This window comes from Chiloscyllium punctatum, chromosome 12 (genome assembly GCF_047496795.1).
Source record: "Chiloscyllium punctatum isolate Juve2018m chromosome 12, sChiPun1.3, whole genome shotgun sequence".
Taxonomy (NCBI): Eukaryota; Metazoa; Chordata; class Chondrichthyes; order Orectolobiformes; family Hemiscylliidae; genus Chiloscyllium; species Chiloscyllium punctatum.
In genome coordinates this window covers 18,153,503-18,176,688 of record NC_092750.1, presented here as the reverse complement: position 1 = coordinate 18,176,688, position 23,186 = coordinate 18,153,503, and the positions used below count along the sequence as shown (strand labels likewise).

Here is a 23,186-nt window from a genome sequence, read left to right as displayed (position 1 = left end):
TGCCTTTATACTCTAAGGATTCATTCAATCTATCCTGTCTATACCTGACATATGCTTCCTTCTTTTTCTTAACTAAACCCTCAATTTCTTTAGTCATCCAGCATTCCCTATACCTACCAGCCTTTCCTTTCACCCTGACAGGAATATATTTTCTCTGGATTCTCGTTATCTCATTCCTGAAGGCTTCCCATTTTCCAATCATCCCTTTACCTGCGAACATCTGCCCCCAATCAGCTTTTGAAAGTTCTTGCCTAATACCATCAAAATTAGCCTTTCTCCAATTTAGAACTTCAACTTTTAGATCTGGTCTACCCTTTTCCATAACTATTTTAAAACGAATAGAATTATGGTCGCTGGCCCCAAAGTGCTTCCCCACTGACACCTTATTTCCCCCCCCTCCCCTATCAGCGTTCTGGTAAGACCACTCCCTCCGCGACTCCCTCGTCAGGTCCACACCCCCCACCAACCCAACCTACACTTCCGGTACCTTCCCCTGCAACCGCAAGAAATGCAAAACTTGCGCCCACACCTCCCCCCTCACTTCCCTCCAAGGCCCCAAGGGATCCTTCCATATCCGTCACAAATTCACCTGCACCTCCACACACATCATTTACTGCATCTGCTGCACCCGATGTAGCCTCCTCTACATTGGGGAGACAGGCCGCCTACTTGCGGAACGTTTCAGAGAACACCTCTGGGACACCTGCACAAACCAACCCAACTGCCCTGTGGCTGAACACTTCAACTCCCCCTCCCACTCCACCAAGGACATGTAGGTCCTTGGCCTCCTCCAATCGCCAGACCATGGCAACATGACGCATGGAGGAAGAGCACCTCATCTTCCGACTAGGAACCCTCCAACCACAGATGAATGCAGATTTCTCCAGCTTCCTCATTTCCCCTCCCCCCACCTTATCTCAGTCCCAACCCTCGGACTCAGCACCACCTTCTTGACCTTCAATCTTTTTCCCGACCTCTCTGCCCCTACCCCCTCTCCGGCCTATCACCCTCACCTTAACCTCCTTCCACCTGTCGCATTCCCAATGCCCCTCCCCCAAGTCCCTCCTCCCTACCTTTTATCTTAACCTGCTTGGCACACCCTCCTCATTCCTGAAGAAGGGCTTATGCCCGAAGCGTCCATTCTCCTGCTCCCTGGATGCTGCCTGACCTGCTGCGCTTTTCCAGCTACACATTTTTCAGCTTATTTCCGAAGAGTAGATCAATGTTTGCACCTTCTCTAGTACATACACCCACATACTGAATCAGAAAATTTTCTTATACACACTTAACAAATTCCTCTCCATCTAAACTCTTAATATTATGGCAGTCCCATTCTCGTACAGTATAAAGTAGTTGTTTTCGCTTTATATTGACAATTATTATGAATTGTCCTAATAACTACAAAACACAAAGCTTCATTGAAATCCATTTTTCAGAAAAATCAGAAAATTTCAAGCTCTGTACTATCAAATGACAATTTGTAATCTGTGTTAATCTCATGTCAGCAATGCAGTCTTCATAATCCATTTTTCCTTTGGTTTGCAGACTGGAATTAATGTCAGTAAACTCATTTCGAAAAAGAAGAAAAGAATCATAGCACTTAAGAACAAATTGAAAAAGCAGGAAAAGAAGGATAAGAAAAAAGCCAAGAAAGAGCAAAAGGTAGAAACATTGCACTAAATTGCAATAAACAAATAGTTATCTGTCTTTCTCCAAGTGACTTCTTATTTTTTTTCTTCTATTTAAATAGTATTAGATTAACTCCCTCACAGGACTTTGTCCTTGAACACTTTGGAGAAGCATACCTGTTTTTACTGTCATGTTCTTCAAAAGCTAGGCAGGACCGGGAATGCCTTGTGACTGCCTTTATCAGTATAAGACATTACATGCATGAGTCATTGAATGGAAATACACTAGTTATAGATTTTCTCTAAACAACTTGGATAATGCTCCACATTCATATAGAAATATTACAGGACCAAAGGAAACCATGCACCTCGTAACCACTGTTATCAGGCTTTGAATACAGTGCTCATTACAAAAGGAGTGTAATCATGAATATTTTCTACAAGATAAGGCACACTATAGAGTGGCCTGTTGATGTTAATAATATGAAACTATGGTTTGAGGATTCATCCAGCAACTTTTTTTTTAACAAAGTTCTGAAAAACATTTCATTCTTTTACATTCATTCCTGAGATGAGGGTGTTGCTGACTAGGCGAGCACTTATTGCCTGTCCCTAATTGCCCAGAGGGCAGTTAAGAGTCAACCACACTACTGTGGATTTGGAGTCACATAGGCCAAATCAGGTAAGGATAGCATTTTTCTCCCCTAAATGACATTAGTGAACCAGATGGAGTTTTCCGACATTCAACAATGAATTCATGGTCACCGTCAGACTCTTAATTCCCAGATTTTTATTGAAAGGCACATTTGACATGGTGTGATTTGAACCCAGGTCTCCAGAATATTATCTGGGTGGCTGGATTACCAGGTCAATGATAATACTACAAGGCCACCACCTCCCCCTGAGGCACAGAAGTTAAATACAGGGGAAAATGAGTCTGTGGTTTACCAGTATATAGACACTGGAAATGGTTGGGGTGGAAAAGCAGACATTTCTTCACTCCTTCCTGTCACGCTATGTTATTATGACTGTGAAATATTGAATATACTATTAGATGTTGCACATTATAACAATATTTTAAACACAAAATATCAACCTCTCTCCAGCAACAGAAAATCTTTGAATCAGGAACTGATGGCCCAGCCACCATCACTGAGAATATTGGTAACGACAACTCTATCAGATTAGAAATAAATTCGAACATTGACTCGCCATCTAAAGTCAGCAAAAAGCCGGAGGAGCTCAGCCTGGAGTCTCTTGGTCTTCAAAAACCCGATGTTCATTCTCTCATACTTGACTTTAGTCCTGTCAACTTTGTGGATAGCGTCTGCATCAAGATTTTGAGAAATGTAAGACAGGCCTCAACTTCATTCTATCTTGACTCTAATTGTGAACTTTATACTCAACAAAATAAGAGATGCCTAAAAAAGAAATGTTAATTTTCACTTTTGACACCGGATTGCTGCACCAAGCAATCATGTCAAGTGCAGCAAGGTGAATATAAACTGAATGTTCGAAGCAGAGAAGCTAACTTTACAGCTCCCTTTATCTCACCTCAATACAGTGCTTCCATCCTTTCACATAATAGCATGTCTTGCACATGATTAATTTTCTGTTCAATCCATATTTAACAGTGTCAAACTTGAGGCCAGTAATGGCATTATAAAACAGAACCCATTAGAAATTGGATTCAGACGGCACAAACACAATTTACTTATGGTTCTTAGAGCTATCTAGAGTTAAAACCTCAGTCCCTAAGGTGAAAGACCATAATTCTAATCCACAGTGCTGTCCATAGTACCATCAGAATTTAAACCATGTTGAAAGTCTTTCCCCAGCAAAGCTGTGACACACTGACAAACTGCGCTGTGAAGTAGTAAACTGACTGGCACACTGCTCATCTTGATCACAAGTCAAGCAAAAAGTACTGTGAGGTGCGTTTCCAGATACAGACTGGTAAATCCAACATGGGGAAAGATTAGATATTTATGCTGTTGGTCCTGATTCAAGTCACAATATTGATCTATACTGTGGGCAATCATTCATGGAGCTTTGTCAGACCTCTTGATGGACAATCTTGCGGTTTCTTGGTGAACCACATGAATGAACGATGAGAGCTCTAACTGTTCACATCCCCAGCATTTCGTCTCCAACATCTCAGAGTAATAATCAGTGAACAACAGGGCAAGGCATCACAGCAGCAGCAGCTGGTTTTTGGTATTGTTACAACTTCTGGCTTTTTAAAACACATTAACATAGAATAAATAAAGAAATTACTATACCTTTAAGAGAAATTAAAGTTGGAACAAGTTACAGTATAAAATCTGTTCTCACTTTTTTTTTATTTCTTAGACTTTGAAAAGTACCAATTTTGCAAAATAATTTGCCGCTCAGGGGGAATTGCACAGCTCCTTGGGAGACCAAAGTGCTTAGATGGCATAATGTGGATTCATGTCATGCTTGTCTAGACAATGAGGTTAGAGTCAAAAAAACTGCAAGTGCTGGAATCCAAAGTAGACAAGCAGGAAGTTGGAAGAACACAGCAAGCCAGGCAGCATCAGGAGGTGGAGAAGTCCGATGGTTCCAATATAACTCTTTTTCAGGAATAGACTAAGAGTGGTGCTTGGAAAGCACAGCAGGTCAGGCAGCATCTGAGGAACAGGAAAATCAACGGTTTTGGGCAAAAGCCTTTCATTCCATCACCCACATCTGTCTGTTTCAGGAATGATGATTTCTGCCTGGGGCTGAGGTTTAACTTAGATAACTCTAACGACCAGAAGTGAACTCTGTTTGTGCCATCTGAATCCAATTTCTGCTGGGTTCCATTTTATAATACCATTACTGGCCTCAAGTTTGACACTGCTAAAGATGAATTGAATAGAAAATCAATCATGTGCAGGACATGCTATTACGCAACAGGGTGGACGCACTGCGTTGAGGTGAGATAAAGGGAGCTATCCTGTAAAGTTAGCTTCTCTGCTTAGAACATGCAGTCGATATTCACCTTGCTACACTTAACAGGATTGCTTGGTGCAGGAATCTGCCTGGCTTGTTAGACAGTGAGGTACCAATCTCCCCAGTCCTGGTACAGGAATTAAACTGAGGCTCCACAGAGAGTGAAACCATGAAAGAGTATGAAAATAACTTTTAAAAAGACTTGCCAGAAAAAATAATCCCTACCAAAATATTTTTGAAGAACATGCTTGACTTCTGGAGGGAATTTCTAAGTGGGCCAAGTCATAGACATTGAACTTTTTTTTGTATCATTTAGGATCAACTGTTTCCAAATGTTAAAGCAAAATTGTTGATAAAGCCAAGCTTCCCCTTTTGAAAGCGTGGTTTCTACCTCATACAAACATCTTTTGCTCCGTGGAAATAATCAAAGCAATTTCAGGGGATGAAAGGCAATTTCATCACCTCCTGTCCTCTCATGCGGGATGATTGGTGGGAAGTTGAACCTGATGCCTCAGTTAAGGAGTAAGGCTGAGAAGGCAGGACCTTTGTGGTAACCTCAACCAGTGTGGAACTTGAACCCACACTGTTGTCGTCAGTCTGCACTGCAAATCAGCCATTCAGCCAACTGTGCTAACTGACTCTTTAGTTTCAGAAAATAGTACAGAAGAAAAGAAAGTCATTGTGCCCATCAAATTTGCACTGGAATTTTCAAAGAGCAATCGAGTTGGCTCCACATTGAGTTTCTTACTCTTATCCCTGCAAACATTTTCTTTTTTTTTAAGAATGTGTTTGATCCCCTTGAGAATGATACTAATGAATCGGTTTCTGGCACCTCATCACACCGAGTGTTCCAGATCCTAACCAGTCATTGTGTAAAATAATTTTACTTCATGCCACCCTTGCTTCCTTTGACAGCTACCCTAAATCTATGCTCACTAGTTGGCGATCCTTCAGCTTTCAAAACAGTTTCTCTTCATTTCCTCCATCTAAAATCTTCAATATATTAAACACCTCAATCAAACCTCTTAGTCATCTCTGCTCCAAAGAGATCCATGCCAGCTTCATCGCTCTAATTCCTCATTCATGGAACTATTCCATGAGATTTCTTCTGTCATCTTTCCAAAGCCTGCATATATATTTCCTAAACTGCGAGTACAGAATTGGGCAATAATCCTGTTGGAGCCAAAATATAACATAATACAAAAAGCTGGAAGCACTCAACAATGCAGTTCTCACTATTTGGTTTGATCATGGAATTTACATGAATGATGATTGACCTAGTCAGCTCACAAGGCTTTACTTCACTTCTTATTGAAGCGATCAAGTTTTATTTGGAAACTGCCTAGGTCATATGGATTCTGGATTGCCTGGATTCTTAGTTCAAAGCAAATTATTAAAGATAATCAGCCAGACCAGAAGATGACCTACATCTTTGCCAGTAGCATTGCCACATTTAATCTGGTTTTTCTCACTTGTTAGTGGCCTGGTAAGTCTGGCCCATAGAATCCTCTACCTATAGTTCCACCCGTACCAATCAAGGTATATAGCATTCACTAAGTACTAGCCCTGCCCCTTCCCCCCTCATTATAATCATCAGCTCAAGACATGGTTTGAACCCACACCCTGGCACTCCTTTCAGTTATATGCTGAATCCCTTGCTCTTTTGCTGCACCCGTTTGCCTGTCCCATTCTGATCACACAGTTGAAATCTTTCACCGAAGTGAAATGTTTGGTGTCTATCCGAAAAAAAATTTAAATGTGTTTATGGTTCAGTTGATAAAAGAAACCCCTGTGCAAATACCCTAGCAAACATTCATGAGGTGATTCAGCACTGTGTACTTATGACACATTCCTAATTCTATTTTAAAGCTTGACTGTTTGATTTGGTTGCTATTCTTGATGAATATCTCATGATACAGTAAGACCACATTTATTTAACGTGCCCATACAATCCATGTTGACGACCTGCATTCTTTGCATTTCTGTGTCTCCACCTTTCACTGCTTTCTTTTAGTAAGACAAAACTACTTTTATCGTGTTCTTCTTGGATAGTAGTCACGTAGGATGTTGCAACAATCCTATCTCCAGAAGACTTCACTCTATATATGTGGATGCAGAAGGGTGTAACTCCCTGCTCCAGAGGACTGTGCAGTCTTCATCATTGACTATGTCAAAACAGATTGATAGATTTCTACATATTAAAAACACCAAGGGATACAGGGGTAAGGATGTTTGAAGTAAATCAGTGTGATCTCATTGAATGGGGGAGCAGGTGCAAAGGGCTGTTGGCTGACCGTTGCTGATTTTTTAAATGTTCCTTTATGCCTGCCCAACATTTCCTACACTTGGGTCATTTTGAACACAATGCCACATTTTCAGTCGGGCCCACTGAACCTAGTCTGTGTTTGGTCTTCCCAATGTAGAGAGGAAAGCACAGTGAGCAGCAAATACAGTGTAAAATTTGCTGCTTTACTTAGAGGAATGTTTTGGATGTTGAGGAGGGGGTGGGGTGGTTGAAGGGCAAGTGTGCAGTTCTTGTGCTTGCATTAGGCTGAATTTGTGTTTGATATTAGTTTAGCACAACTTCCTTACCTTCAATCTTTATACTACCTTATAAAAGCCTCCATGCTTTAGTGAGCACATCATTAACTGGCCTTGCAACTCGATGCTTTTATGTTCCAGATTTTCCGGGATCATAAAGAGATTGAGGTTGACGTTTACTTATCAGGTTGTCACTGTAAGTAGAATGCACCCAACAGATTTTGCCTTTCATTCAACCCACACTTTTCTTTTTATAACACTGGTTGAAGGGCTTGCTGACTTAGCTAGTAAATAGGAGGCTGAATGTGGAAATAAGAAATGGGATCATTTTAACCTAATCTGCCAATGGTAAACTGATTATGTCAGGTGGAAAATCATTATACAACTTTCCAATAAACGTCATTGAAATCAATGAGATGAAAATCAAGCTACCAATAAAACAAGCATTGCATCCAATTCAATCTGTTTCCTGATGGAACAGTCATCTTAATAATCTTACTGTCCAATAATCTCCGAGGTTCAATTGGTTGTAGTTTTATGGATCTCAGTCTGTCAGCACTCAAAGCGAACCTCAATTGTTCTGCTCTGTGATTCCAGATTCATGGTACTGTGTTGACTCAAACTAACGTCTGCAGCAGCCTAACAAGCCATTCAGTTGAAGTAGAATCATAGTACCACTACAGTGTAAAAGCAGGCCATTTGACCCATCAAGTCCACACTGACCCTCTGAAGAGCATCCCACACAGACCCACTCTATCCCTGTAACCCTGCATCTCCCATGGCTAATCCACCTAGCCTTAGACACTATGGGAAATTTAGCATGGCCAATCCACCTAACCTGCATATCTTTGGATTGTGGGAGGAAACCAGAGCACCTAGAGGAAACCCACGCAAACATGGGGAGATTGTACAAACTCCACACAGACAGTCACCTGAAGGTGGAATCAAACCCAAGTCCTTGGAACTGTGAGGCAGCACTGACCACCATACCACCTAAGGAAGTAGGAATGCCCAACAAATGCTAACCTTACCAGTATCACCCACATCACATGAGATATTTAATAATATATGTATATAGAATAATTCCAGTTAATCACCTGTTGATCCTAACTGAATTTCACTTCTTTCAGGGGCTATTATTCAGCAGTTTGAACAAGGAGGATTCTTTGGGAAAAACATCAGCAAATCCCAGATCTTTACTACTGTACACGATGCTGTTCTATACTGTATGATGAAAAATAACCCACCGACTGATCAGGCATTTTACATGGTCAGTCACTTTTATTTTTAATTTTTTTTAATATTGTTATATGATTCTACATTTTTATTTACCAGGGTATAACTAGGTTGATGCTAGACACTCTTGAGTACAATGAACAAATTTCAGGGAAGGCATGTGATTACTGAGAATAATTCTTTTCTTATACCTTCCTGCACCTCTCACAATAGAATACTGGACAGATTTCCGATATGCGATATAGTGCAGATTCACCCTTAGAGAGACGTCTGGTTTAGGAATACACATGGTCATAAAACTATGTGGTGGCAGAGAGAGAGTAATGTTGTACAGAAAAATGTTCATGAACAGCTGGAACTGCTGAAATGTCATCCCAGTAGGATAGAGATTATGCATCGGGGGATTAGCAAGCATAAATAAACCATGTAGAATGTAATGTTAGTGAGGAGCAAAGGGACCCCACAGTGCAGCGTGCAGTTAACATCAGTCGAGATGCTGAAATGTAAATTGTGGGAATTGTGACATGGTCTGCTTGATTATTACCTATATGATTGCTCATATGCTCCTCCTTCTTCTTACTGGCTTCCATGAAGTAATGGGTTGGGCACAGAATTCAAGTAGAACATACCATGGCTTGGTCAATAAGAAAAGGCTATATAAATTAAGAAAGGAAAATTCTTTCAGACGGATAAGTACTGATGTGACTCAAATTCCAACTATTGCAATGGCTAGATCTTATCCCAAAAAACAGTGCAGCAATTTTTCCATTTTCACAACATGTTGATAAACTGGTGAAGTGTATCATCAAATCTGACCACTTGTAGAATGTCTGATTTTCAGTCCATTTGCAGGAATGGATTGAAAATCCAGCACTTGCACTGTCTGCAAATTCCTGTCCGTGCCATGAAGTTTAAAATGTGCCCCATTAATACTGCATTTCAACCACTTATAATAACACCAGTCCAAAATGGATTCACTCAATCTCCAAAAAATGTGCTATGGAAGTATTAGTAACTTTGACATGTAGTTACCTGAGTAGACCATAGAATGAACGGTTCAGCTGTCATACAATCAAGAGAGAAGTGCTAAGCCAAAGCCAGACAGGATCCATGATAAAGAGATTATTTAACGAAATTTAACCGATGATCACTTTGTCAGATGGTTCAACTCAGTTGGTATCTGATGGTCATAGATTCAAGTTTAACTTCAGTGTATAATCATACCTGACATTTCAACTCACTTCTGAGACAGTCCTGCAACGTGCAGGATATTGTCGTTAAATGAAAAAGTAAAGGGTGGCCCATCCTTCTTGCTCCACTTGTTTAAATGAGTGTGAAGAATAAGAAACTATCCATAGAAACACAGTACAAGAGGAGGCCGTTCAGCCCTTGAGCAACAAAATACAAGGAGCCAACGTTTCTTCGCTCAACCATCACCAAGAATAAATTAACTGGCCACTTCTTTTTTTTTGCTGGTATTTGGTATTTTGAAATTAACGCGGTGTTTGTCTGAATTGCTAACCTCCCTCCCAGGACCACCAGGATCAACAATCCCCCATGACCCACCTCTGTTAATATGGGAAATAGACTAAGGATTCATATTTTTAAAACTTTAAACTTTTCACCAAAACTCACCCATTCATTTTTGGGATCGGGGGGGGGGGGGGGGGTGGCGGGGAAGAGGTGGTAGCGGAGAGATGTTGAAATCCCACAAATGCTCAGCACACAAAACATGTGTGGGTCAGGTTTCACTTCAGTTGAAATGTAGTGAACCCACTACCTTATGTTGATTTCTCAGTTATTTTTCATTGTAAGGTGGAGGAGGTTATTGTTGAGAAGTCCCCTATCAACCTAGTACCAAAGATACAAGACAAATTTGTAGCCCAAACATAATTATTGTACTTCAGAAGCAGCTCATTGCAACACATGATAGCATGACGTGAGGAAATGATAATTTTTATGTTCTTTCTGTTTGTTTTCTCTTCTTTGTTTTCTATTTCTTTCACCATCATGTACTTCCTGAGGGCCACACACCAGGGATTTGGCAGACACCTGGGAGCAGGTTTCCCATCTCCTCTCTTTGGCCATGGAACAGATTGAAAAAAGGAACATGTTTTGGAAAGTGTGCTAGATTTAGCTGTAAAAGGGTAAAGTATTCCCAATGTTCATGATTTTGTTGTAACCTTCTGACCTCTTCTCTATAGAATGGAACCCTTGCACTGTCTCCTTCACAGGATGACGAACAAGAGTCCACCCTTGCCCACGTAAGAAGCTTTTTTTTTCAAAAAATCTGATGTTTAAAATGTTGTTTAAAGTTAATGAATCTGAATTATCGCTGGAGAGCACGGGGAAAATAATTCTGCTTCACCAGATTCTTTGCGAGCATTGCAAAACTTGTCATGTGGATCATAAACATGAAAAACTTGTTTCAACATAATAGCCTGGATTTTATAGTTCAGTGCTACCAGCATACCGTATGAGTGGGGAGTCAGAAAGTGTCAAACTCCCTGCTCAGAATAGGTATAAAATGGTACACGCCTCAGGATGTGGAACCTCCTGATCCCTGGGCCAATCAGTCCCAAAAAAGGATGAACTGACAAGAAATCATACTGAATCCAACCTCTCTGTTGGTCAACAGGGACTAGAGAGGTCCCCAGTAGCATAAGAGAAACCTGTAAGTTGTTTTTTCTCTGTAATCTGAGGAGGTGTTAACTCTCCAGCCTACATATGCTGTCTCTGTCAGCATCAAGATTAAACTCAACCTTCTCTTGGGAAATAAAGCAAGGCAACTGACTATGTTAGTGGGAGAGCACTTTGGGACCAGTAACCATAATTCCATTAATTTTAAAATGGTTATGGAAAAGGATAGGCTGGTCCACAAGTGGAAGTTCTAAATTGGGGTTGGCCAATTTTGATAGTATTCGACACAAACTTTCAAACGTTGATTGGGGGAAGCTGTTGACAGATAAAGGCATGTCTGGCAAATGGGAGGCTTTCAAAAGCAAGGTAACAAGAATTGAGGGACAGCATGTTCCTGTTAGTGTGAAGGGCAAGGCTGGTAGGAGTAAGGAATGCTGGACAACTAGAAATATTAAGGCCCTAGTCAAGAGAAAGAAGTAGGTATATGTCAGGTATAGACAGCGGGGATCAAGTGAATCCCTTCAGGAGTGCAGGAGGTGTAGGAGTACACTTATGAAGGAAATAAGAAGGGCAAAGAGGGAACATGGGATAGCTTTGGCAATTGAGGTTAAGGAGAATCCAAAGAGATTCAATGGGGCCATCTCTGTGTGGAACCACAGGAGATGACTGAAATCCTAAATGAATATTTCAGTATTAACTGTGGAGAAAGATATGGAAGATATAGAATGTAGGGAAATTGATAGTGACATCTTGAAAAATGTCCATATTACAGAGGAGGAAGTGCTGGATATCTTGAAACACATAAAAATGGATAAATCCCCAGAACCTGGTCAAGTGCACTCTAGAACTCTGTGGGAAGCTAGGGAAGTGATTGCTGGACCCCTCCTGAGATATTTGTATCACTGATAGCCACAGGTGTGGTGCTGGAAGACTGGAGATTGGCTAACATGGTGACGCTATTTAAGAAAGGTGGTAAGGACAAGCCAGGGAACTATAGACCAGTGAGCCTGACATCGTTGGTGGGCAAGTTGTTGGAGGAAATCCTGAGGGACAGGATGTACATGTATTTGGAAAAGCAAAGACTAATTAGGGATAGTCAACATGGCTTTGTGCGTGGGAAATCATGTCATACAATTGATTGAGTTTTTTTTAAGACGTACCAAGGGGATTGATGAGGGCAGAGCAGTAGACATGATCTATTTGGACTTCAGTAAGGCATTCGACAAGGTTCCCCATGGGAGACTGTTTAGCAAGGTTAGATCTCATGCAATACAGGGAGAAATAGCCATTTGGATACAGAACTGGTTCAAAGGTAGAAGACAGAAGGTGGTTTTTCAGACTGGAGACCTGTGACCAGTGCCACAAGGATCGGTGCTGGGTCCACTACTTTTCATCATTTATATAAATGATTTGGATGCGAGCATAAGAGGTATAGTTAGTAAGGCACCATCTCAAAGTCTTAAGGGAACGGTTCTCAGTGGATGCCATAAAATTACCCATCCATCCAGGGCTCCTGGCGCAGTAAGTCAAGGGATGCTTCCCATAGCAGTCTGAGGAGTTGGCTATAGTCAAGCATCTGGTTGGGTTGGTCTTGCTCAGGAGGTCCATGCATCCATGCAGTTGAGGAGTGGGTCACAATCACTCCTATAACTCCATAGCAGCCAGTCTGGGCTAGCACTAATATAGGCCGGGCTACATACAAGCATCAGTCGGAGGGCTGGGAACTTCTCCTAGCTGATATGAAAAGAAGGTATTGATGTTCTGAAACCGTTAACCTCATTGTTGAGTCCTGAAGGTGAGAAGGTAACTAAAGCTGTCGCCTATTCCACAATCATGTTATGAAATAGGTTGCTTTCATACAGACAACCATTTTCAACTACTCAAAGCCCTCTTATCACCTGTCAGCTTTGCTTTTTCTCTGGCTTACTATCAACAATACCTTTGTCTGTCTGCCCTGTCTTCTCCCTCACTCTCTCTCTGGGCTCAGTCTCCACTCCTTTTTCCCCACCCAACCCTCATTATCAATATAAATGTTATCTTTTCCAAGCTGCATTCAATTCTGAAGAAGCGTCACTGCACTCAAAATGTTAACTTGTTTTCTCTCCACAGGTGCTGCCAGACCTACAGAGTTTCTCCAGCAACTTCTGTTTATTCCCTCCAAATGCATCTGTTCCTAAGAGTCGCATTCCTTTTATTTTCCCATTCTATGATCTTAGCCAATTCTATAAATCTAACATTTGGAAAAGAATGAACATAATTGATACTGTATATTTCTGAATTAAATTGTTACTGTTTGGTGTATGCAATACTGACCCCTACTGGTAACTTTGATAGTAACCTTGGTTCATTCTGTCTTGCTGATATCAGAATAGATGTTCATGTAAATGATACACATTCAAAGTCATCCTTAAAAGGACTTTGGGGTGAAATAAAAGCTGCTGAAGCTATCATTTGTCAACTACAGATTTCACGCCTGAGAAGCTCCCAATTAAGTTCCTCCCTCTGCAAATGCCAGCTCATTTAAAATGCTGCCACCTGTACCTTCTCCTGCAGGGAAGTCCCATTCAACTATAACACTTGTCCTCACTGACATCCAGTTTCCTTAATCCACAATCGAATGCCTTGAAAAACTTTGTTTTTGATGTGGGAATGTTGATGAGATAGACTTGGTTAGGGAGCTGAAGGTGAAGGAACCCCTAGGGGGCAGTGACCATAATATGATCAAATTCACCCTGCAGTTTGAGAGGGAGAAGCTTGAATCAGATGTAATGCTATTACAATTGAGTAAAGGTAACTACAAAGATGTGAGGGAGGAGCTGGCCAGAGTTGATTAAAAGGGGAGCCGTACAGGGAAGGTGGTGGAGTAGCAATGACAAGAGTTTCTGGGGTTATTCGTGAGGCACAACAGAAATTCATTAAAAGGAAGAAGAAATGTATTAAAGGGAGGATGAGGCAACTGTGGTTGACAAGGGAAGTCAGAGACAGCATAAAAGCGAAAGAAAAAGTGTACAATGTGGTGATGTTTAGTGGGAAGCCACAGGATTGGGAACCCTTTAAAACCAACAGATTATAAGTTAAAAAGCAATAAAGGGAGAGAAGATGAATTATGAGAATTGGCCAGCTAGTAATATGAAAGAAGGTTGCAAGAATTTTATTATAAATCTAAAAGGCGGCCCCAAAGGAGCCTTCCACATCCAAAGTTTCACCTGCACTTCCACACATGTCATTTATTGCATCCGTTGCTCCGAATGTGGATTCCTCTACATTGGGGAGACTGGACACCTTCTCGAAGAGTACTTCAGAGAACATCTCCAGGAAACCCGCACCCAATCAACCCCACTGCCCCATGGCTGAACATTTCAACCCCCCCTCCCACTCTGCCGAGGACATGCAGGTCCTGGGCCTCCTCCACTGCCACTCCCTCACCACCTGATGGCTGGAGGAAGAACGCAACATCTTCCGCCTCGGGACCCTTCAACCCCATGGCATCAATGTGGACTTCACCAGTTTGCTCATTTCCCCTCCCCCAACCTTACCACAGTTCCAACCTTCCAGCTCAGCACTGTCCTCATGACCTGTCCTACCTGTCAATCTTCCTTCCCACCTAACCACTCCACTCTCCCCTCTGACCTATCAGCTTCATCCCCACCTCCATCCAGCATTGCACTCTCAGCTACCTTCTCCCCAGCCTCACCCCCCTCCCATTTATCTCTCCACCCCCGAGTCTCCTCATTCCTGATAAAGGGCTTTTGCCCGAAACATTGATTTTCCTGCTCCACAGATGCTGCCTGACCTGCTGTGCTTTTCTAGCACCACTCTAATCTTGACTCTTATGGATAAATCACCCAGACCAGATGCAGTACACACTAGAGTTCTGAAGGAGATAGCTGAGGAGATTGCAGAGGCATTGATCGTAATCTTTCAGGGATCACTGGAGTCAGCAAGGGTCCTAGAGAACTGGAGAATGGCTAATGTAACAACTCTGTTTAAGGAAGCCAGAAGACAGGAAACTATAGGCTAGTTACCCTGACCTTAGTCATCAGTAAAATTTTACAATCCACTATTAAAGATGACATTGTGGAGTACTCGGAAGTGAATGGTAAAGTAGGGCAGAGTTAATATAGCTTCATCAAGGGGACGGAATACAGATCTGTTAGAATTCTTTGAGGTGGTAATGAACAAGTTAAACAAAGAAGTCAGTGGAAGTAATCTATGTGGATTTCCAGATGGCTTGTGACAAGGTGCCACACAGGAGACTGTTAAATCAGACAGACCATGGCATTAGGAACAACGTAGTGTCATGGATAGAGGATTGGTTGATAGGCAGAAGGCAGAGAATAAGGATAAAGTGGTCTTTTTCAGAATGACAGCCAATGACTAGTGGAATTCCACAAGGGTCAGTGTTGGGATCACAACTTTAAAAATCATACAACACGAAGTTATAGTCCAACAGGTTTATTTGGAAGCACTAGCTTTCAGAGCGCTGCTCCTTCATCAGGTGGTTGTGGAATATAAGATCGTAAAACACAGAATTTATAGCAAAAGTTTAGTGTGATGCAACAGAAATTATATAATGAAATAGACCTGGATTGTTTAAGTTTTTCAATATATAATTTCAGTTGCATCACACTGTAAACATTTGCTGTAAATTCTGTGCTTTACAATCTTATACTCCACAACCACCGGATGAAGGACCAGTGTTCCAAAAGCTCGTGCTTCCAAATAAACCTGTTGGACTATAACCTAATGTTGTGTGATTTGTACACCCCAGTCCAACACCAGCACCTCCAAATCTGGGGACCACGATTACTCACGGCATCCATTAACAATCCAGATGGAGGGCATCATTGCTACATTTTCAGATGGCACAAAGATAGGTGGAGGGACAACTAATGTTGAGAAGTAGGGAAGCTGCAGAAGATCTTGGACATGCTAGGTGAGTGGGCAAAGAAGTGGAATACGATGTGGGAAAGTGTGAGGTAATGCACTTTGATAGAAAAAAAACAGAGGTATAGACTATTTTCTAAATGAGAAAAGGCTTCATAAATCTGAAGCACAGAGGGACTTGGGAGTCCTAATTCAGGATTCTTTCAAGGTTAACATGCAGGCCCAGTTGGTGTTTAGGAAGTCAAATTGCAATGTTAGCATTCATTTCAAAAGGGCTAGAATACAAGAGCAGTGATGTACTGCTGAGGCTGTAGGAGGCTCTGGTCAGACCTCTTTCTTTTAATTCATTCACAGGATGAGGCATGGTTTGCTGACCAGCATTTGTTGCCCATCACATTTGGAATATTGAAAGCAGTTTTGGACCCCGTATCTAAGGAAGTATTTGCTGGCATTGGAAGAGGTCCAGAGGAGATTTACAAGAATGATCTCAGGAATGAAGGGCTTATCCTATGAGGAGCGGTTGAGAGCCCTCTGTCTGTACTTGATTCAGCTTAGAAGGATGACAGCAGGGGGATCTGATTGAATCTTACAGAATACTGAGGGGCCTGGATAGAGTGGACATGGAGAAGATCTTTCCACTGGTAGGAGACACTAGGACCCAAAAGGCACAGCCTCAGAGTGAAGGGTCAACCATTTATAACTGAAATTAGGAGAATTTTTTCAGCCAAAGGGCGCTTAATCTGTGGAACTCAACACCACAAAAACCTGTGAAGACCAATTCATTGAGTGTTTGCAAGACAGAGATAGATATGGTCTCTCATGGTGAGGGCATCAAGGGTTACAGGGAGAAGGCATGAGAATGAGATTGAGAAACAATTCAGCCATGATCGAGTGTCAGAACAGACTTGATGAACCGAATGGCCTAATTCAGCTGCTATCTCATATGGTCTTGGAATGTAATCATTATTATTGTGATAGCTGATGCAGATTAGAATTCAGATTTAGATATTAAAAGCAAAAAAATGGAAGTTAAAAATATCAAAGCTATTTTCTTCATTTCACCTTTTTAGGCAATGAGCACACCGTTTTAATCCAAGAAGATTGGTGCTGCAATTGAAAACATGAAACATAAAACCTGAAGAAAACAGAGTATTAGAAAGAAATCTCCAAAGGGCATATTTTAACTTGTCCTGTGTCCTGCAATGAAGGAAAATGGAGTAAGCTATGAAAAATCTGTCTCAGTGTAAATATTGACTAATTCCATACTGGGTGTAAAGCTACAAACCAGGGACATTTCAAACACTTCACATCTGGGACTGCAGCAGTCAACACCAAAAGGGTAACAGTCTTCTCTCTCTATTTGTCTTTCATTCTTCTATCCATCACTTTGCTACCTTTCCCTCTTAACCTTGTTGTCCATTTTGATTTGAATAGGCACTACAGACACAGCCTGAAATTGTTTTTGCCTTCTAGCTTTGATTTTTTTTGTCAGTCAGTACTTGTCTTAGACTAGTGCCCCCTCCTCATTCATATTGTTGCCATTAATTGATCTATTCATGTGGGTGACATATGGAACCAGTAATAGTCAAGGAAGGTCATCCTACCTGATGTGTTATCAATATTATAATAAATAACTGAAGCCCGTTGTCTAAGAAGTAAAGCATCTTCCAGGAGAAGCTGTTTATTTTTTGAGATTATGCTTCCAAAGCTTCCTTAGAGAAAAGAAGGGAAAATCTAGCCTTTGATGAACCTGAGGTATTGGCATTGTATCTGGGCTGGACCCACAAGCACTTTCATAAAGTGAGTAAACAGAGGAAATGTGACTATGATTAGACTTCTGAGAAAGGCATCATCACATTAAGCAAGAAGGAAACAAAACAGTCAATATTATAGTCAAAAAGCTGAAAGCTGCAGATAACACCATGAATTGTTCACTTTACACAATGTGTTGTATTTTGTTTTGGGTTACAGGAAATTAATCTGCCCACTAACAACCCGTTAATACTTTTAGTCAATGCCAAAAGAAAAATAAAAGGCATTTGACTGTGTTACTGACTCTAGTATTAGAAGGCCATTTATACTAAACCTCTATAAACTACAGATTTTTTTTAAAAGACTACACTGGAAACCCTTGGAGCCATAATATTTCTTTCTATTTTGCATAACCTTGAAGATAGTACTTAGTACTTGCATTTATGTGAGAGTTTTCCCAGTTTTTAAAGTATGCTATGAAAATGTACATTTCAGATTTAGTTAACCTCTTCATTGTCTTAAATTACACGTACTTATTTGATAAGTTAAATTAAATATGTACATTCTCCATTTTGTATTAAATGTTCAGTTTGATAATGGCACATGTTTGATTAGTTTTTCTTTAACCTAATGAAAATCTAAAAGAGAGATGTACAAAACTTGAGAACCATGCCTAACTGATACATATATTTTAAAGTAATGTTTTTACCATTTTACTGTGATATATTTTTGATTTTCATGTAAACCTGCTGCTACAGTCAAATGATACCTAATAGAGTTCAAGTTTTGCTATCGGAATTTCCTTTTGACAATTAAACGGTTTTAAAAATGACTTAATTGCGTGTTGAATTCATATTCATTTACACATACATAGTTTGTTGTTATGCATCAAGTACCCATAAGATCACAAAGTTTTGGGCTGACAAAATTCCAGGTAATGACCATCTCCAACAAGAGAAGATCTAACCCTCTCCTCTTGACATTCAATGGCACTAGCATCACTGAAACTCCGACTATCAATATTCTAGGAATGATCCATAGAGGCTCATCCGAGAGAACGAGATCTTTCTGGACAAGACCTTCAGCGAGGTTATTACACCAATCGTACCAGAAGAGAGCAGACGATGAGGAAGGCAGAGAGGAGACAGGTGCAAGACACCCCGGGGGAAGTACCTGTCAGGAACAAGCTGAATCTTTAGGAAACAGTAGAGACAGATGAGACTGCCAGTCTGCGAGGCGGGCCAGGTCTGTCAATCAAAAGTTGGCGTGGAGACAGAGCCGAAGAGTTGGACATCGCACAGAGCCGTGGTAATAGGGGACTCCATAGTGAGAGGAACTGACCGGGGTTTTTGTGGCAGCAGGCGGAACTTAAGGATGGTGTCTTGCCTTCCTGGTGCCAGGGTTAAAGACATCACAGACAGAGTGCAGGAAATCCTCAAGGACGAAGGTGAAGAGCCAGAGGTGGTGGTACATGTCGGCACAAATGATGTCGGGAAGAAGAGGAGGAACATACTATAGCGGGACTTCGGAGAACTAGGAAAAAGGAGTTGATGGGAAGGGTGAGGGCAGTAACAAATTAAAAATACTATACATGAATGCATGAAGCTTTAGAAATAAGATGGATGAGCTTGAGCCTCTTTTGGAAATTGGCAGATACGATATTGTGGGGATAACTGAGACGTGGATTCAAGTGGACAGGGCCTGGGAAATGAATATTCAAGGCTACACGTGCTATCATAAAGACAGACTGACGGGCACAGGGGGTGGGGTGGCTATGTTGGTAAGGGATGATATTCAGTCCCTTGCGCGGGGGGACCTAGAATCAGGGGATGTAGAGTCAGTGTGGATAGAGCTCAGAAATACTAAGGGTAAAAAGACCCTCTTGGGAGTTATCTACAGGCCCCCAAACAGTAGTCTGGATGTCGGATGTAAGTTAAATCAGGTGCTGAAATTAGCCTGTCGCAAAGATGTTACTACAGTTGAATAGGGGATTTCAACATTCAGGTAGACTGGGAGAATCAGGATGGTATTGGACCTCAAGAAAGAGACTTTGTGGAGTCTTAGAACAGCTGGTGCTGGAGCCGACCAGGGAGAAGACAATTCTGGATCTGGTATTATGCAACGAACCAGAATTGGTCAGGGACCTCGAAGTGAAGAAGCCATTGGGAAGTAGTGACCATAATACAATAAGCTTCAATCTGCAATTTGAGAGGGAGAGGGTACAATCAGAAGTGACAATATTTCTGTTGAATAAAGGGAACTATGGAGCTATGAGGGAGGAGCTGGCCAAAGTTCAATGGTGCAATACTTTAGCAGGGATGACAGTGGAGGAACAATGGCGGATATTTCAGTGTATAATGCAGAAGTTGCAGGATCAGTTCATTCCATAAAAGGAAGAAAGATCCTAGGAGGAGGCATGGGTGGCCGTGGCTGACGAGGGAAGTTAAGAAACATATAAAGTTAAAAGAGAAAAAGTATAACATAGCAAAGATAAGTGGGAAAACGGAGGACTGGGAAGCTTTTAAAGAACAGCAGAGAATTACTAAGAAGGAAGTATGCAGAGAAAAAAAATGAGGTACGAAGGTAAACTGGCCAATAATATAAAAGGAGGATAGTAAAAGTTTTTTTAGGTATGTGAAAGGCAAAAAAATGGTTAAGACTAAAATTGGGCCCTTGAAGACAGAAACAGGGGAATATATTATGTGGAACAAAGAAATGGCAGAAGAATTGAATTGGTACTTCAGATCTGTGTTCACTGGGGAAGACACAAGCAATCTCCCTGAGGTAACAGTGGCTGAAGGACCTGAACTGAAGGGAATTTATATTTGCCAGGAATTGGTGTTGGAGATACTGTTAGGTCTGAAGGTTGATAAGTCCCCGGGGCCTGAAGGTCTACATCCCAGGGTACTGAAGGAGGTGGCTCGAGAAATCGTGGATGCGTTGGTGATTATTTTCCAGAGTTCAATAGATTCAGGATCAGTTCCTGCGGATTGAGGGTAGCGAATGTTGTACCACTTTTTAAGAAAGGTGGGACAGAGAAAACAGGAAATTATAGACCAGTTAGTCTGACCTCAGTGGTGGGAAAGATGCTGGAGTCTATTTTAAAGGATGAAATTATGACACATCTGGATAGTAGTAACAGAATAGGTCAGAGTCAGCATGGATTTATGAAGGGGAAATCATGCTTGACTAATCTTCTGGAATTTTTTGAGGATGTAACTCTGAAGATGGACAAGGGAGATCCAGTAGATGTAGTGTACCTGGACTTTCAGAAAGCTTTTGATAAAGTCCCACATAGGAGGTTAGTGAGCAAAATTAGGGCACATGGTATTGAGGGCAAAGTACTAACTTGGATTGAAAGTTGGTTGGCTGATAGGAAACAAAGAGTAGTGATAAACGGCTCAATTTCAGAATGGCAGACAGTGACCAGTGAGGTACCGCAGGGATCCGTGTGGGACCGCAGCTTTTTACAATATATGTTAATGATAATGATATAGAAGATGGTATTAGCAATAACATTAGCAAATTTAGTGATGATACTAAGCTGGGTGGCAGGGTGAAATGTGATGAGGATGTTAGAAGATTACAGGGTGACCTGGATAGGTTGGGTGAGTGGGCAGATGCATGGCAGATGCAGTTTAATGTGGATAAATGTATGGTTATCCACTTGGTGGCAAGAACAGGAAGGCAGATTACTACCTAAATGGAATCAATTTAGGTAAAGGGGCAGTACAGAGAGATCTGGGTGTTCTTGTACACCAGTCAATGAAGGTAAGCATGCAGGTACAGCAGGTAGTGACGAAGGCTAATAGCATGCTGGCCTTCATAACAAGAGGGATTGAGTTTGGAAGCAAAGAGGTTCTTCTGCAGCTGTACAGGACCCTGGTGAGACCATACCTGGAGTACTGTGTGCAGTTCTGGTCTCCAAATTTGAGGAATGGCATTCTAGCTATTGAGGGAGTGCAGCGTAGGTTCACGAGGTCAATTCCTGGAATGGCGGGATTACCTTACACTGAAAGACTGGAGCGACTGGGCTTGTATACCCTTGAGTTTAGAAGACTGAGAGGGGATCTGATTGAGACATGTCAGATTATTAAAAGATTGGACACGCTGGAGGCAGGAAACTTGTCTGGTGAGTGCCGAACCAGAGGACACAGCTTAAAAATACGGGGTAGACCATTTAGGACAGAGATGAGGAGAAACGTCTTCACCCAGAGAGTGGTGGCTGTGTGGAATGCTCTGCCCCAGAGGGCAGTGGAGGCCCAGTCTCTGGATTCATTTAAGAAAGAGTTGGATAGAGCTCTCAAGGATTGTGGAATCAAGGGTTATGGAGATAAGGCAGGAACAGGATACTGATTAAGGATGATCAGCCATGATTATATTGAATGGTGGTGCAGGCTCAAAGGGCAGAATGGCCTACTCCTGCACCTATTGTCTATTGTCTATTAAATGGAACTAGACTTGCCAAGTAAGTATTGAGGATACAAATAGTTCAGAGGTTAGAAATCCTGCAGAAAGTAACTGACTTCCTTACTCCCTAAAGTTTGATCACCATCTATAAAGGGACAAGTTAGGAGTGTGATGGAATACTCTCAATAACACTCAAGAAGCTCTACACCATCCAGGATAAAGCTACCACATCCACCACTGACACTCAGTACCAACAATGTGTACCATCTACAAGATGCACTGCAAAAATTTACCAAGTCTCCTGACACATCCTCCAAGCCATCTAGAAGTAATAGAACTGCAGATACATGGGAATGCCACCACCTGCAAGCTGTCATCCAGTCACTCACCATCCTGGAAATATATTGCTGTTTCTCAGTGTCACTGGGTCAAAATCCTGGAACTCGAAAGGCATTGTGGGTCTACCTACAGAATATGGTCTGCAGCGGTTCAAGAAGATAGTTCACCATCTTCTCAGGGGCAACTAGAGATTAACAATAAATGCTGGGTCAGCCAGCAACACCCATGCCCTATGAATGATTAGATTAAAAAACATTAGTCAGTGGGGAAACTCTAACCTTCAGTTAAAACTGCACCTTTAATCCCAATACCCACTTTTGATGAACTTTTTAGCAGGGTCATAATAGATTGTGTCGGACCCATACTTAAAACCAAGAATGGAAATCAGTATCTTTTAACAATTAACACTGTTTTAACAAGACTTTCTAAAGCAGTGCCTCTGGGGAAAATTGTTGCAAAAATGGTAAGACGCTATGATCCTAGTTGATATTATTACTAAACAGGTCAGATCCCATAATGAAATTTGGCTTGATAAATCATATCTTGTTCCTTTTATTTAAAGTGGCAGTCTTTCAATGAAACATAAACACGCAAGGGTGCAGGTTTTGCTTTAACAATAAGGTGATATTTTTGACACAAAAGAATGAAAAATAAGAAATATCAAGCTATCTATACATTATACATTTTGAAAGATTACAAAAAAAAGGCAAAGCATAATCCAATCTGTTCCCTAGCACCGTCACCTCACATTTATTCAAAAATCCAAAGAAATCAATCTGTAAGTTTGAATTAATTACC

At 41.3% G+C, this 23,186-nt stretch overlaps 1 protein-coding gene across 4 annotated transcripts in view; it reads left to right on the top strand.

Moving 5' to 3' along the window:
- The window catches only part of slc26a6 (solute carrier family 26 member 6), a 160,835-nt gene extending 142,364 nt beyond the window's left edge, over positions 1-18,471 (top strand). For all 4 annotated transcript variants that reach the window (XM_072581954.1, XM_072581953.1, XM_072581956.1 and 1 more), the window contains exons 16-21: positions 1,546-1,662; positions 2,735-2,977; positions 7,266-7,320; positions 8,255-8,394; positions 10,565-10,624; positions 16,958-18,471. In XM_072581954.1, the coding sequence (XP_072438055.1) occupies positions 1,546-1,662; positions 2,735-2,977; positions 7,266-7,320; positions 8,255-8,394; positions 10,565-10,624; positions 16,958-16,978 (636 nt within the window). In that variant the 3' untranslated portion in view covers positions 16,979-18,471. The remainder of the gene's footprint in view (positions 1-1,545; positions 1,663-2,734; positions 2,978-7,265; positions 7,321-8,254; positions 8,395-10,564; positions 10,625-16,957) is intronic.
- The last annotated feature ends 4,715 nt before the right edge of the window (positions 18,472-23,186 follow it).